At 37.3% G+C, this 14,241-nt stretch overlaps 2 protein-coding genes across 2 annotated transcripts in view; one reads left to right on the forward strand and one right to left on the reverse strand.

Annotated features, from left to right (window-relative positions):
* Positions 1-196: 196 nt before the first annotated feature.
* LOC111332179 (uncharacterized) lies at positions 197-8,309 on the reverse strand. Its single transcript, XM_022937469.2, has 6 exons — positions 7,095-8,309; positions 5,580-5,684; positions 5,053-5,188; positions 3,134-3,999; positions 1,883-1,975; positions 197-1,089 (listed from the first exon to the last, which is right to left on the reverse strand). The coding sequence occupies exons 1-6, from the start codon at positions 7,260-7,262 to the stop codon at positions 973-975; spliced, it is 1,485 nt and encodes a 494-aa protein (XP_022793204.1). The 5' UTR covers positions 7,263-8,309; the 3' UTR covers positions 197-972.
* Positions 8,310-10,254: 1,945 nt separating this feature from the next.
* Positions 10,255-14,241, forward strand: part of LOC111332185 (uncharacterized) — a 5,656-nt gene continuing 1,669 nt past the window's right edge. Inside the window, exons 1-2 of the mRNA XM_022937479.2 lie at positions 10,255-10,622; positions 14,161-14,241. The exon at positions 14,161-14,241 is cut by the window's right edge and continues 1,669 nt beyond it. Coding sequence (XP_022793214.1) covers positions 10,411-10,622; positions 14,161-14,241 — 293 coding nt within the window. The 5' untranslated portion in view covers positions 10,255-10,410. The remainder of the gene's footprint in view (positions 10,623-14,160) is intronic.

The following is a 14,241-nucleotide window of genomic DNA, read 5'->3' on the forward strand; positions in this document are numbered from 1 at the left end:
GATGTCTTTGTAAGCGGTAATTTTCTTCGTATATGTTACCTAGCAACTTGGCTAAGTTGTCACATGACGGCGCTCGCCAACAGAAAAAAAGTTGTACAATTAAAAACTGAATACCATATCATGAGAATAAAACTTTAGGTAGGGCTTGCAATGTTCCTCTTTTGGGAGAAAAAAGGAATATTACTGAACCTCGCAGTTTTTCAACCTTTCTCAATGTTTTTTATTTGACATAATCCACTGATTTATAATCCTTGGTGAATAAGTTAATTCCTCTGAATCGTTCCTAAGGTTGTCCCTTTGTGAGTCGACGCTGAGAAAAACAAACACTTCCCGATAATATTGTTCGTTAGAAAAATGAACGCTGAAACACGCTGACGCTTTTCACATTGAGCACATTTGACACGTGTTCTTCATTCATAGTGCTTCTCAAAGACACAAGAACTCCAGCATCGGAGCGATTTTTAACTGATTGTCGAAAATGATGTAGGATTGCACCGGCTTTGTCATACCACACTCTGTGATTGGTCTAAAAATATCACGCCACCCTTCCGACCAATCAGATGCAAGACTTCATATTCCCGCGTCACCCGCGGTCACCCTCGTTTCCCGCGCTCTTGGAACTTTACCTTTTCACTCTGAGTTATCATTTGTTTCTTGTGGTTTTTTTTTCTTTGTTCTAAATGGGCGTGGTTATCAATTCGTTCTGGTTTTTTCACGCTCAATCGAAATACACCCACTACATCGTGTTTTTTTTGTTGTCTTTCTTGTGAGCAACCTTTAAACAAAACATAGTGAAAGGAAATTTGCTCTGAATGTAGAAAACAATCAATATGATTTCAAGTCACAAAAAATGTTATGACTTCAGTGTAAGGAAAGATGAATAAAAAAAGTATAAAACATATGTAATGAGGTACAGAAAGTTGGAGCACGAAGACCGAGTACGAGTAGACTAAGAAGCCATGCCTTATGTTGTTATATCCCAATAGTCATTGCAGCCCAAGAGGAATCAGGTATCACGTGATCTAAACTGGTCAACCCACTGTTTGTTTGGGACTGGGCACCAAGTTGGACTTGTTGCTCTTTGTTTTCCTGTAATGGAAAAAATTGAAAGATTTCTTTTTTTGTTACCTAAAGAGAAAATATTACCTAAACAAAGAAAGAAAGGGGTAAGGGAGGTGTGTCATATACAACCCAAGCCACCCATTACCAGCCACCTGTAGTTTGGCTATCCTTGAAGGGGCCTACTGAACGACCTTGTAATTAACCCACTGAACACCAGATTGAAGGACTTAGATTAAGCTTTGAGCTAACTACTGTTTTGTGTTCTTGGGTAAGATACCAAACGTTCACAGGGCCTCTCTTTAGTTTGATGTACAAATTAGTACCAAACATTACCAGGGAAACAAAGCAAAATGCTGAGAGGTAACTTTGAAATGGACTTGGATCCTATCTGCTTGCAGCACTCCTGGTCACCGAGCTGGCTTTACCTATTTATTCTCCTGAGATGAGTGGTAGTCCATGGGTGCCCCAAAGCATTCTGTAACATTGTTCATGTAGAATGCTATTACCCACTTTAAGTGTTAGAATGAAGGGAAGCAGTGTTATGAAAAAGTGTCTTGCCCATGAGAGTAACAAAATCTGAGGCTCAAAAAAGATTCCTATATTTAGAATCCAATACCTTGTTGTTCAAAACATTAAAATACCTTTTTTCAACAGCAACTGAGTCTAGTGGATCAGCAATGAAGCCTTTCCAACAACTAACCTCTGTGTGCTAATCACAAGGCTAAAATACCAATAAATCAATAATCTAATGCTAATCATAAGGCTAAAATACCAATAAATCAATGAAAAGGTGACACAAAAATAGATACAATTCATTTACCTGAAGCATCTGAAGCAGAAAGTCATCCTGTACTGAAGGAGCCTGCAGCCTTCCCTGTGCCATCCGGTTTGACCAGTTTTGTGATGCATCAAGCTGCTTAGTCAAAGTGTAAACAGAAAAAAAAAGGTAAAGGATAAAGTCTGCACTTGCACCAAGTCATCCATTTAGCCAGAGCTTTATATCCTGGTTTTCTTAGCATGAAACAACTATAAGTGTTACTACAGCCCTCTTGATGGAAATCCAGTTCATTAGAACATTACCCCCCAGAATTTCACTGAGATTCCCTGACAATTTACTGGTATCCAGTTACACTCCCAAGTGGAAAGAGACACTGTGAAAGTAAAGTGTTTTGCCCAAGAACACAACAAAATGACCCAGCCAGCTCTTGAACCCAGACCTCTTGATGTGGAGTCTGGAGCACTAGCCATTAGGTCACCTTGTTTCCCAAGTAAAACAAAGCAAAACAGACCTAACTTTTAATTGTTCTCTTGAGTAACATAAAAGCTGAGGTTATTACATTCTCACACCATCACTAGCTGTTTGTTTGCTTGTTTATTAACTTCAAGGCATACTATGACAAGTTCAAAATTCAGTTAGGTGTGTTAAATTACTAAAACAAATACATAACATGAAAAAACTATAACACGAATGATGTGATCAAATTGTTCACTGAATATCCAGAAAAAGAAACTGCAACCCTTGACAGTGGTAGGTAAATCTAAATTATCAACAGAACTTTCTGAAATTGTGTTCCATTCTTTCTTTTCTCTTTAAAAGGGGAATGAGCAACAATTCTGTAATGTTCAAGGTCAGCAGTCGAGTTATCATAAGGCATGTGCATTAGGAGTAAAAAAAAAGAACATGGCAAATGTTAGTTGTTATGCTAGTGATCGACCATTAAACAGTTCCAGTTTCTACCCATTTAGTCTCTCGTGTGGACATTATAAATTCTAAACTCTCAGAGTTGATTTGGATTGTTTTCAGCAATCAATTCCATCTTGTCATTCATCCCTAAGAGACTATTCCTGAATAAGTTTTTTTCAGTTCGGTAAACATCATCCACTCCTTTGATATTAACCTTTTAACTGCCAAGATCTGATTGCTAACTTCTCTTTGTGCGTTTGCTGGATAAGGTATGGATATTGTAAGGAGAAGTTACATGTTAACCACTTCCAGGAGTTAAAGTGTTGATAAAACACCTATCACCCCAAAACAGTTAAAAAAAAAATGAGGCTGTCCGTTGAACCTTACCTGGCTTGATAGGTGAGTTTGTGTACATGTTCCTGTAGTTACAATCTGACTGTTATTTGGCAGTGACATTGTCTGGCTAAAGTTTGTGATTGGAAAACTCATTTGACGTTGGTGCGGCATCCCTGCACCGATAGAGGAGCTTCCTCCAGTTGATACAGATGTTGATGAGCATGGCGTCATCATATTTTGATAAGACGGCCTTGTTTGCCCTGCTTGGGAGGTGATATTTGTGCTACTGAGAATGGTACTGTGGACTGTTGGGTAAGGCAGTAAATTCTGCAGTAGTCTGGTTTGAGTACTCTGCGCAGCTTTGGAGCTAAGTAACATTAAATTGTTCATATCTGTGGCTGAGTGTTGGGAAATCCCACCAGGAGCTGGCCTAGGTTGATTGCTGGAAACTGCAACACCTTTTCCATGATTTCCAGGAGAAAGGTCTTTAACAGCTGCATCCACGCAAACTTTGGAGGAATTACTAACAGCGCTCAATGCTGGTTGGTAACTAAATACTTTTTCAATCTTAGGAATCTGCTGAGGTGACATGATGGTTGGTTGGATTGGAGTCAGCTGTGGTGAGCCTGTGGCACCATATGGGTTTTGTCCTGAGTAATTTCCATTCCTGTTTCCTAGGTAAGGTGGAACACTAATTCCTGCTGGCACTAAATCTGGCAAAGGGGGTGTTGAGACATTTTCCATGTTTCTGGGGAATGAAAGGTTATTTCCTAGACGTGCATCTTTAGAGGGTGATCCCTTATTAGAGTTCTTCTTGCTCTGGTTAGTTTTACCAGAGCTCTTAGTACTTTTTGATGCTTTGGAAGGACTTTTCTCTGGGACCAAGCCATCTTTCACCACACCACTTAATGACAAACCTAAGTATTAAAAAAATTAAGGTTCCTATTTATTAAAGGCAAAAAAATTGTGTTTTGTGTCTGGATCTTTCTTTACGCTGTGCTCAAAACTGCCACCGTTATGGTTGCCATGGAAACTAAAAAAAAGATTTTGGTGACCAAACTTGCAGCGTAAGAGGTCAGTTTGGTATGCTGTAACATTTGTATAATAGAGTATTATTGTCTGAAGTTAAAGAGAGTTATAATTTTTCAGAAAATATGTTTTATACTCTGCTACTTTCTTTAACCCTCTACACTGTAACATCAGTATGCATATTCTCCATACTGTTCACTTTACATTTCCTCGGGTGCTGACAGGAGTATTTGTTTAACAATCAAAAGCTCCTATAGTTGGTGATCAGTTTGCCTATTCATGGAACCTTCAGTTTTGATTCAGGGGTGATAAAGAAAAATTACTGGTAGATGTTAGACACTCTTAGGCATCACAGAATCAATAGGAAATTGCCTCTTTTTCTTTTGCTGTCCTAGTAGTAAGCCTTGAAAAGTTGCATGAACGTCCCAAAAGCCATAACAATAACCAAGCAATGGGACCCTATCAAAATATGTTGTATAAAAAATGAATGCTTTACAGATTTTTACACTGTTGTAACACAGCCTTTTGAGCACATGAACACAGCTACACCTGGATTCTTTCTCATATAACAACCACAGGTTTTGATTCTCCAGATTTAGACCTCTAAATTCTAACCATTCGAAGTAGGTCTCATGTGATTGACTGTTTTATGTGGTCTAGTCACCCTTTGCGACAAGTTTCTACAAAATATTTTGGCACAGGCTGTAAGAGCACTTTGAGGGATGCCCTGAGAATTTCTCTGCAAATATTTAAACTTGCAGCAAAAAATTTCCCAAGTATCGGTAGTTTGAATTTGTATATATGATTTAAGTAAGAAAATAAATTGCAGTAACTTATTTGGAAACAAGACAATAGATTGGAAAAACCTCTCTCTGTTTCACCTTGAAATTTTGGGTAGCATTTCTTTGTTTCCTTCAAAAAAAAAAAAATGTTACACTAACTTAGATCTAAAGTTTCTTTAGGTAGCTCATGTTCCTTCTTCTCTTTCCTCTCTTGAATTTCCTTGATTTTTTCTTCTTTGACTCTCCTTTGGTGAGCTCTTAAAACCTGGATCACTTTTTCGGATTGTAACAATTCCTTGGAAAGTTGAATCAATTTCATAGTTAATACCACTGAATAATGATGAGATTAATGGCTCCCTAGGCAAAGATTATTGGGGTTTTGGATTTAAGCTTTGATTAATTAAGAAAATTTAATGCTTATACTCTTAGAAGTGATTAGAATACAACTTCTCTCTAAAATATCCATACATTATCCAACAAACAGGTAATGAGAATACTCAAACTTATCAAGTGAAAGTTATTATTTTGATCTAACTCCAAATTCTTGTAACTCACTTACAAGTAAAGAGATTTAACAATCAGAACTTGGGAGTTTAAGAGTTAAAGACAGCTCTCCAAATATAGAATAAGCTCATGATGGTTTGGTTTTCAGAAAAGAGGGGGGGATTTATTCGATTATGACTTACCAACTGCTTCTGCGCCAACACTTGTTGCAGCATACTGGCATATTTCTGTTCCATCAAACATTTTTCTTCTGCAAGTTGGTTTTCAAGAGACTCACTCTGTATTTCCTGAAAAAAAAGTTTACTTATCTTCACCTTTGGAAATGACGAGAAAAGTATGGAGAATATGCATACTTTGCCTTTCTCTAAAATTCATGCTTCATGAATCAATTGTAGGCTTAATAGTCGTAACATATAAATATCCTATATCACTGTGAAGAACACTGTACTTGTAAAGGGCAGGTCCCATACTAAGTCATCACCAATATTAGAATGCAGTTTTTTTTTCCTCTCTTTCTGTAAAATTCATCTAGGTCAACCTTCTCATGCCCATGGGTAACCAAAAACTAATTCGTCCTTACAATATCAACTCTTCTTTGGCCTAAAAGGTAGCAAGACGAAAGAAGAACAAAAAAAAAGGGATAATGTTGGACTTAACATCAATTTTCAAAGCCAACATTGTACCACAGAGTATGATATACAATGTGGAGAATTTATATTTAGATCTGTGCACTGAAAGCGTCATAAGAACACCTCTCTTGAGCAAGCACTAACACAGGTCTAACAAGTCTCTGCTTGTGAAGGTTTTGCTTTGGTTAAAAAATTCATAAAAAAAACTGGTTGAATTGCTGAAGAAAGACAACTTGTTTAGAAGTCGATCAAGTGGGTGTGCATTTTCTCGTGGGTGAGAAGGGTAAAAACTACTTTTCTTCAAATATTCAGATGCACAAAACAACCCTTGGTCAACAAAAATATTTTAAATATCAACTCAACACAAAAATAAATTTATATTTCAACTCTCTGATACAAAGATACAGGGATTTGGAAACTCAGAAGTACAGAGAGCAAATCAGATTTGATACATTTGAAAGTTGTGTTTCACTTTGAAGCATATGAAGCTAAAACTGACTTCTACTAAACTTTCTTTGACAACGGAGCAATCTTAGATATGATAATAAGTCGTTGCAATTTGATTCAATTAAAGGTATTATCTGTGTCAAAGAGAACATATGCCTCAACTGGCGACTATCTATGAAATGATCAATCGCTGTTGTATACTCAAAGTAACTCCACGGTATTCGAAATCTAAACGCGAAGAATATGTGAAGAGAATAACAGAAGTGCGATTTAAGCTAGAAGTTTGTAATTCCTATTCCAGATTAATTGCAAGGATATTTAATATTCCCTTTACATTCCTCAATATATGAACAGTTAGGTAATACCGTTTAGATTTATCAATGTTTAATGAACTCAGGCAAAGAAACCTGTAAAATACCACCTTTGAATGAAAAGGATAAGATGTCTATTTGTGTTTAAACAATACAGAATGAAAAATGGAAACGTGCTTTACAAAAACATGTGACTTGTGACCAGAAGTTATTTGCCAAAAATGCTATTTTATCTAAATCGAAATTCCCACATGTGAAGAAGAGTTCTCAGAGATAATGTTAACATCAGCAAAAGGGATTTAAAACTTACTTCAGATCCTTGGGTCTTGCGTTTTTTCTTCTTGTAATTTTGTTTGTACCTATTGTTGCGATGCTTTCGGCATAAGGTCGTTCGAGAACCAACTGTAAGTTCATGACATCCCTCGATTTGGCACGTTTTGGAGTTTTTCCGTGCTACCTCGAATGCTAAACTGTCCATCTTTCGAAGTGGTTCTAAAAATTTCGCGCTCTTGGTTGATTTTTTAACCTTTTCCGCGTACAAATTTTAACACGTGGTGTAAATGAATGAAAAAATCTCGTCCATGTTTGAGCACTGCAAAAATTGCAGAACTCACGAGCAACGGCGATCGGAAATGCGTTCAAGCTTCAGCAAGTCGGAGAAAAACGTTTCGGAACTGTGCATTTAAGTCTCTAATAAAAAAGAACGAGCGAACCCTAAAATCAAAGAGAAAAGACGGAAAATTTTGGAACTTCTAGCCAACAAAGGAACTGAAGTCGCATGCAAATGAATGAATGAAATTGCCTCGTTTCAAACAAAACACATTGATTAGTTGGAGCACTTTTTGTTGATTTTTCCAATGGAATTCCGCATCAAGGCGTTGTTTCCTCGATTCACGTCCAGATTACAGTAGACAACCAAAATAAAGAATCACGATGGCAGAAAACGGAAAAGTTCCCATTTTCTCCAAAACTGCGCGCGATCAACGATTCGATCGACCTTCGTTTCCCGCTAAAATGACAACAAAGATGGTCGGAAGTAAATTTACCTTACAAACGAGGCTAAGAGAAATCACTTCCGTTTTGAGAAGTTAAAGGAATCCCCCGTTTGATTATGAACGAAACTGAAATTTCCCAGAATAGTTTTTCATGCTTTTTCGTTTCATGCGCTTTTCCCCGTAAAAATAGCGACTTCCTGTACCAGAAATGTCAATTCTTGCAGTCATGTTTTACTTTCGAGCCGCGAGAATGATTCGAGAACAAGTAATCGACGACATGAACAGTTTCGGGTCGAACCGTTTCATAAACGTTCCAGATAAGCTCGATCACCCCCATCTACGCTCTACGAGCCGATTGATAAAATTTATAGAGCATTACTTTGAAAAACAGTGTTTCAATTCTCTTCTGGAAATTTTCAATTGTTATGCCGCCTTCGCAAACTAACATTTTGCTTTGATCTCTCAAAAGCGGAACTAATTGGCAAGCATTCCTGCTCTGTTGAACTTTCTTACGCCCTTTTATGCTCAGAAGAATTATGCTCCCAACTAGATACAGAGTGCTTTCGTGTTCAGTCGTAAGCTCTGTAAACCATGTCTCATAGAACTCTTTTTTTCTTTTAAAGTTAAGAAAAATGCTCTCTTTCCGGTCGCACACAACTTTATGCCCTATTATGGAGCAGCTCTTAGTTACACCTTGTTGATGCTAAGGCGGAACATTCTTAGAAATCACATGACGACAAATACCCGGAGAGTAGGCTCCGTTTTGTTATGGTTGACCGAAACGAAACCACGACGCACCCTTAATTACATCATCCACATTCTTTATCGCACATGTAAGGTACTCATGTGGTTTTCCGTTTTCACTTGCCCTATTTATCAGGTCGCAATCCAGTACTTTTGCTAAGGAGTTGAAGACCTTCTTAAATCCACCCTTCCCCCCTCAAGGAGTTAAAGACCTTCTTATGTCCACCCCACCCCACCCCCCTGACACTCCGCTTTAATACCAAGAAGAGTGAACAAACAAACTGCTGCCTGATGTAAAGGACAAGACGTTGACAAAAGAACTTAAAATTGACAAAAATAACACAGGTAACCAATCAAGCAAAGCGACCAATAAACAAACCTACAAGCAAACGAATTACTTCGATGTACTGACTAACCTACAAAGATAATCAACGGCAGAAATCCACATGTCTATGAGCATCTCATCCTAACGTTTGTGAAGTGTTGAAATCGATTTTAACCGTTTAAGGAAAACGATATAGTGACCGCAGGTAATACTCGTCCCAGGTGCACGAGAGCAATCGCGCTCGAACGCTTCTAAGGGCCTCGCGCGTGAGCTCCACGTTCTTCCCAGTAGAAAAGGGGTTATTCAGATTAAGGTCTTCACAGAAAAGCGATCTACCGTTCTTACTAGGGAACCTTTTGCTTTAGGAATCAAAAGAATCAGATAAGCTGTAAACTGCTAAATACCAAAGTGAAAGGTCTAGTTACAAACTTAATAATGCGCTTTTATATCCTGGTTGGGAACTTTTTTTGTTAAAAGTAAAATATTTTTTGGCAGGTGAGAAATAATTAGACCTCCGCAATAAAAAAGAAAACAAAAAGCAAACAGGAACACTAAACTTTGCCCTTTCAAGATCTGTCTCATTATTATTGGTTGGAATAAAAGTAGCCTTGATGGATCAGAAAATATCAAAAAAATAATGATCTGGATCGGTGTGTCTTGTCAGCGGCGTCGCTCAGTTTAAGGTATTTTAGAATGAAAGGAGACTATGATCGTATCGTGTGTAAACAGATGGAAATTGTACATTTAAAATTCTCTCTCATTTTCTTAGAGATGAAAAAATTTTTCTGGCTGGTGAAAAGCAAGTTGTGTTAAGATCCACGAAAAAAGTGCTCGATTCGGCCGAAAGAATGTGATCGGCGGCCTGATCAAGTATCATCCATGATAACACATTGCTCGTCAATGAATGAACGTTTTAATTCGACAAACAGGAAGCCGAAGAGAAGTATTTGACAGGAGAAGTGAGGTGTGGGCACATAAAACAGGTCGCACAAATATTTCAGACGTTAGAATTGTTGTTCGAGAAGGATTTATCGATTAGTTTCCAACCAATTTACTGAAACGGCGCCTGGCGACATGTGGGAGTGGATTCTCTTGTTGAATTTGACGAAAGCGTGGTTTTATCGATAACAGGTGTAGACAAAGCGGTTCAATTGTTTTAATCAATGTGTAATGAATTTGTTTGAACGAAAAAAGTAAAAAAGGAAAAGAAGATCAAAGTATATTCTCATGAAATGACGAACCCTACTATGATCTGGCTGCCTCTCAAATCACCGGAAGTTTATTGTCATGCATAACAAGCAGTGCGTCAAATTGAACATCCGCTTCCGGTTGGCTTTTTATAGGTTTTACAAAGAATCAATTTATAGTGGGCTCGTGCGTCACCTGACAGGACTTCCCCTAAGTTAAGAATAAAGTTAAGCGAACTTTAAAGTGTCTCATTGCAGTTGATCGAAGAGTACTAGACAGCTGGTCGAAGGCGGAAAAATTCAAATCGCATTTTTTTAAAGGGTGCGCGGCAAAATTGTGTGTTTACAAAAATTACGAACCTGAAAGCAGTCGAAATGGAAATGGACGGTTCTGCTACGGGTCTATTTCTGAGTTACAAAGATTTAGAAATTCTTCTAATTGTATCACTGACTATTAACTTCTGTGTTTTGTGGAGTGTAATTTTACCAAAGCTGTGCCATGCCGTGTTACGAGTTTCAAGCCGTTCGCTGAGAGGACAAGAAATGGAGGAAAATGCCAGCGAGATTCCAGTTTGCTGCAGGAGATTGTAAGTATTTCCTCGTTACAGTCATACATCATGTTTCATAGAAAACTCTTTCCGATGCTTTCTTATGGCCTACCAGTTTACTAACGTAGGTTGAACACACGTTGATCATTCTGACTTCCGGTGATCAAACATTTTGACTTAGATCAAGATGCCTTACAATCGAATATTTTATTCGGTGGTGAGAATCATCGAAAATTGTATTCTTCATTGTTAAGTATTCCATTCAGTAGATAGACACTGAGGTTCGAAGACAAACGCTGAGGTACAGACAATGATGAAAGTTAGTTTAAACGATCTAAATTTTTGCTTCAGAAGTTGGTAAACAGGTTTAAAGAACTGTTCTTTCATAGCTTTCCCTAATTCTCTGCATTCATTGAACAGTGATATCTGTTTAAAAGAAATTTTAACCTAAGCTTTAGGTTCAATTGTATCGATACCTTGTAAGATAAACTTTGAGAATTTCTCTGCGAACGTCTCAGTTGATCATAATAATGATTTACTTAACAGAAACCAGAAGTTAGTTTGCAGAGTATATTTATTATCTCTTTGCATTTTTAAGGATCCATCCAACAAATTTAAAGCTTCCACTAAAATTAAGCCTTACCGAAAAATAATCGAGAAAGGTCTTTGCAGCACAGAAATTTTACGCATTAAGCTGATTGTGATCGACTTCCGCTGGTTAAAAAGAAAATACTTTCAGGGAAAACACCATCAGATACGAAAATACTTATCAAAAAAAGGGCAATATTTTTATTTTGTTTTCGTCATGATGCATGTTTCGAAAGGTTGAAACGATCACCCTTAGCTGATATATGCTCCCCCTGAAAGCCCTGTTTCAGTTTCAGAAACGACTAAGGGCCAGATTTATTTCTAAGGAAAATTCCCTTATTTGGTTCAGCAATTCCGCAACAGAGGCGTCACGGTTCGCTTGACTGTGTCATTTAAAGGATTTGCGTCTTTCAAAAGTTGCCGGTAATATGCTCGATTAAAAGCTGGAAACACGAAAAATTTCGCATTGTCCACAACTATGTATGATGTTAGCACCGCGAGTGGTAAAAACGTTCCTGTTTTCTGTTCAGGCGGCAGCTGGTTCAATATCAAATTTTAAAATAACTTTGCTGCGTTCATCAAGGAAGGGATAACGAGTCGGATATAAAAACGGGAACAGGAACATTTTATAGACGTTCAGTAAGTTTCCTTTTTGTCTGAGAGTTCCTTGCATCAGCATTTATTTTTCATCATTACTCAGTTGACGATTTAATCTTAATGTCGTTTAGGAGAAATTTGTGTTCCGGTTAGCTAAGCCGTCTTCCGTCGCTGAAACATTCTGTTTCCTCTTACACGACGTAAACGTTGTAACACCACCTAATTTTTCTTCGATTGGCGACCTCAAAAGACCAAACTTCGTTTAAAAAAAATTCTTTTCCTTTTTTAAAAAAATTAAATAACTCTGCCTGATATCAGTGTCGGAAGATTATAATAGACCGGGAGCTAAAAATTAACAGAAACGCTCTCAATGGAGTGTTGTTCAAGAAAGATATTTGCATTGTTGGTGCACCGGTTAATTTTAGCACCAGGAGAACCAATTTTCCATATTGATTAAGAAATACCTCATATATGATTAACGAACGCATCAGTATTATTCAAGGAGCGCCGCGAAGAAAAATTAAAATCGTCGTTTCTTTATTAAGTTTACTTGACAAGGTTGATGAATACATTCAAAACTTCAGCTGAAACTTCCTAACTCTCTCTCTCGTCTTCTTCCTCGATTGTATATTCTGATGGCCCCGTCTAGTTTCTTAACTCGGTTTCCCAGGAGATGCAATATCCTTCATCAGGATGAAATCGGTCGGGCCCACGCTGAAGACGTAAATGTTCCATTAGAAATGTTATTTTTGAATTTCAATTCGAATTCCTGATGCTCACCATCTTGTGACTCCCACTCTTAATTCAAACTTTCGTCAAACGATATGAACGTCTCTCAAACAGTTTAGATCGTAACAACGAAAACGACTTTCTTGCTATTAATACTGAATCTTAGGGCATGTTTTGTCGAATTTTTTCCAATGAAAGTATACAAAAGTTTAGAAAATTTGACTTTTTAGCACTCACAAGCGTTATCCCGGCTTGTAGTTATCAACAGTCCAATTAACGAGGCCTGCCTTCTTTTGCCAGTTACGATTTAAAACCGATGAATTTTAATTGTCTCTTGTGACCAGACAAAAGGGAAAATTTGCTTCAGAGAAACATATTTCAGCCAATATAAAAAAATTTCTCTCGATAACGCTTCTTTTATTTGATGGACTCGGGATTTTTTTTCCAAATGTTGTCTTGGGTTAATTTCAGAAGTTATTTCTATCTACGCTGAGAAAATACTTATATTTTTCGCGTAGACTTCCTGTCGAGTAGCAATGCGTTTTTTTAGACTTTCATCGAACACAGGAAAAAAAATGTGATTTTCATGTTAAGAAACACAAGTTCTAGAGAAAACTTTAATAGGTTTCTCAGTAAAACAGATAGATTGATGAAAAACTGAAGTTATTTCAATATACACCTCTGCATCTTGTCAGTATTTTAGATATCAAACCTTTATTTTGGAAAAAAAAGAAGCTTCTAATTAATGAAAAGTCTTCCTAAGCGACAATGATAAATAACATTTTGCCTTCTTGCGAGTCAGCTGTTTTTGATCAATGGCAAAAACGACCACTAGGCGTAAGCTATTTTTGTATCAAGCTTTTGTTTTTTTATTAAGACTTCCTTAGTAAACTTGTGGTGCTTGTTTTTTAAAGGCTTTATCTCACTGTTCCTGTTTTAAAATGAGCCAAACTGTGTACAGAAATAAGTTGTTTTGGATCTTGAAAATTAGATAGATAAATTTCGGTTGCAAACAGAGTTAGGGAACCATGTTTTTTGTGCCCATCTGAATAAGCCAAAAAATGGATTGCGCCTCTTTTACTTTCAAAGAAAAATAAAAACAAATTTTCCCCGTAAAATAACGGACACACATCATGACCATAATATAAATATACTTTCCTAGTTCCTTTCAGTTCAAGGATTTCCGAAAATTATGCATCATGCTACAGAATGGTCAAATGTGAAAATGAATATTTTGGAAATACTCGAATATGAAAAGTACCAATTTGTACAAAAATATCTTGGCGAATTGTGTTATTTTGTTAGTCATAAATAAACTTCATAAGAGCAAAGACACAGTCTTGTTCATCATAGAAAATTTAGCCTGATTTTTTTAAAGATCTTAATTTACGGTTGGGGTAAATCTCCTTCATATTTTCTTTTGTAGGAATTCTAGACTTTTTTTTTGACTCCAAAACAAATGACCCAAAGCATGTTGAAGACTCCATTTGGGGGTTGTCTTATGAGTTAAGTAACAGTCACGCGAGTGACACGCGAGTGGTCTCTGGCTCACGTGCACCGTATGAATCACCCGCCCACTAGTCTAGCATTTTTCTTTTAATTGTGACAGGTTTCTCAGCTCGGCACAACTAACACTTATGTTCCTGTTCTTCTTTTGTTTTAGCTCTACCAATCTTGTATTTTGTGTGGCTCTTCCAGCATGTGGAATCGTTCTACTGACAAGTACAGACATCCTTCAAAACCC

The sequence above is a fragment of the Stylophora pistillata genome, chromosome 9 (assembly GCF_964205215.1).
Source record: "Stylophora pistillata chromosome 9, jaStyPist1.2, whole genome shotgun sequence".
Taxonomy (NCBI): domain Eukaryota; kingdom Metazoa; phylum Cnidaria; class Anthozoa; order Scleractinia; family Pocilloporidae; genus Stylophora; species Stylophora pistillata.

Excerpts from the sequence above, each read along its gene's own strand:
- LOC111332179 (XM_022937469.2), bottom strand. The coding sequence starts at position 7,262 with ATGGACAGTTTAGCATTCGAGGTAGCACGGAAAAACTCCAAAACGTGC. Across the intron at positions 5,685-7,094 it reads GCAAGACCCAAGGATCTGAA|GAAATACAGAGTGAGTCTCT; the intron begins GTAAGTTTTAAA and ends CTTTTTTTTCAG. Across the intron at positions 1,090-1,882 it reads TTCTGCTTCAGATGCTTCAG|GAAAACAAAGAGCAACAAGT; the intron begins GTAAATGAATTG and ends TTTCCATTACAG.